Below are 2,024 nucleotides of genomic sequence, written 5' to 3'. Positions count from 1 at the left end.
TGTGAGCATGTGGAAGGTGTGAATGGCAGGAGAGAGGCAGCGGGGAAGGAGGACAGTGGGAAATGAGACAGGGGAGAAAGCGACCTGGGGAGAGAGGACCAGAGGAGAGAGGAAGGGGGAGAGAATATTTTATTGTTTTGTGGCTATTTGTTGGTAGATATAAAACATGCATATTTAGCAGTTACATGTGTCACAAGGTGGACGGTAATCACAGTAAATTCCCTGATATCACAGGTGAGGAAACCCAATACCTGGATAGGGGGAAGGCAATGAGTGGGGATGGATAGCTCTGTGGGAGGAGATAATCAAGAAATGGCTGCTTCTACAGGGAGACAGAATCAACCATGAGCTCACTTTAAGGCAGCATTGCTGTTGGGGGAGAATCATGATAGTTTCCCACAATTTCTCCCATCCTGTATAAATCAGCTCACTGGCATGACATTCCTGTTTTAGGTGCATAGAACATAGGCCCCACTTGACTCTCTGAATGGCCTAAATAGTTTGCACTCTCTCAGTGGAAGATCAGAGTTTGAATCCACTGTGAAGTGCCTTGGAAGAAAGGCTTGGTGATCGACTTCAGAAGAATCAGCCATTGAAATCCTATGGAGGACGATGCTCATCTAACACACACAGAATCAGTAGGCCTTGGAGTCAGCTCAACAACAAGTGGTTTTCTCTCCGGGAGAAGAAGACATCGACTTTGTGGACATTCTTAATTCAGCGCAGTCCCACCACCTGCCTCAAATAGTTTACACTGGCCCCTCAAATAATAGACACTAATTTCTCCTCCTAGTATTCCTAAAATTCATCAGATTAAAGCAACAGTTCAAGGTCTAGGTCTTTTCATCATGTCAAGGTTCAAATGGGTTTCCTGCATATAATTCCTGAAGTATGGTTCATTTAAGAGCTGAAGGACTTTTAACTGCTAAGCAGTCAAATTGTCTCTTCATTGAACACTAAACACACAATGGTAAAGTAAACATAGCATAACCACAATAGACGATCCCATTCCTAAAGAAGAAACAGAAGACATAGAACAGTCACAAAGCAATTTTGTTAAATCTAGTCGGAAACCATTGCCTAATTCTGTCCTTTACAGTCATGCTCATGGAATGATAAACGATCGTAAAATTCTCTTCAAAACTTGAGGGGACTTCAAAAAGTTCTTGGAAAATGACTTGAAAAGATAATGGAATTTTTCATAAATGTATAGAAGTCCTCTTGTATTCAGATTTTATCATCTTGTTGGAGTTTGCTCCACAACTTTCTTTGAGACAATCTCCTCTCAGGCTTGGACTAACATCAAGAATGATGGAAATGTTCAAAAATTGATTGTGATGATCATTGCACAACTATTTTTAATAGATTTAAACCACTAGATTGCAGAGTATGTTAATTATATTACAATAAAACTGACAAAACAAGCATACAAATGGGTAAATAAATCCTAGAATAGCAATATAGAAAATTTAAAGGATATGGTGAGGCAACACCTTTACATGTCATAAACAGAGGCACAGCTGAGGTGCAGGAGGGGGAGCACTGTGCCCTGAACACCGTTTGAAGAGGTGTGCTGCTGAGCAGTTTCCATTAACCATCGCAGTTTCCATTGCTGCTGTCAGAGATCACCATGCAAGTTAAAACCAAACGATCATGTCTGAGAGCCTCCCTGGGTCAAGGCAAACTGTGTGGTCTTGCTCTGCTGGATATAGAAAGAGAAGGAATTAGGAAAAATTATTTTGAGCATGCACACCATAGACCAATCTTCATCAGTAAAAGCAAGAATTATACAGTTGTATTTTTCAATAGTGCTATGGTCTGTTAAGTAAAAGTAAAAATATAAGCTTGGTGTGTCAGGCTGGATTGACTAGGGAAACAAATCCAGAGACACTCACATATACATAAGAGAGGTCAGTATATAAAAAGTAATTATATATCAAGAAAACATCCCAGCCCAGTCCAATTCAAGTCCATAACTCCAATACTAGTCCATAAGTCCCTCTTCACACTCATGCAGCCACATG

The 2,024-nt window shown here is 40.5% G+C and overlaps 1 protein-coding gene across 1 annotated transcript in view; it reads left to right on the top strand.

The window, feature by feature from the left end:
- The first annotated feature begins 1,745 nt into the window (after window positions 1–1,745).
- LOC101653441 (olfactory receptor 14J1-like) overlaps window positions 1,746–2,024 on the top strand; it is a 5,910-nt gene continuing 5,631 nt past the window's right edge. Inside the window, exon 1 of the mRNA XM_004717741.2 lies at window positions 1,746–1,778. Coding sequence (XP_004717798.2) covers window positions 1,746–1,778 — 33 coding nt within the window. The remainder of the gene's footprint in view (window positions 1,779–2,024) is intronic.

Source organism: Echinops telfairi, unplaced genomic scaffold, assembly GCF_000313985.2.
Source record: "Echinops telfairi isolate 266 unplaced genomic scaffold, ASM31398v2 ScPeMD7_7453;HRSCAF=8491, whole genome shotgun sequence".
Taxonomy (NCBI): Eukaryota; Metazoa; Chordata; class Mammalia; order Afrosoricida; family Tenrecidae; genus Echinops; species Echinops telfairi.
The sequence above is the reverse complement of the archived record's forward strand: the minus strand, read 5'-3'. Positions and strand labels throughout refer to the sequence as shown.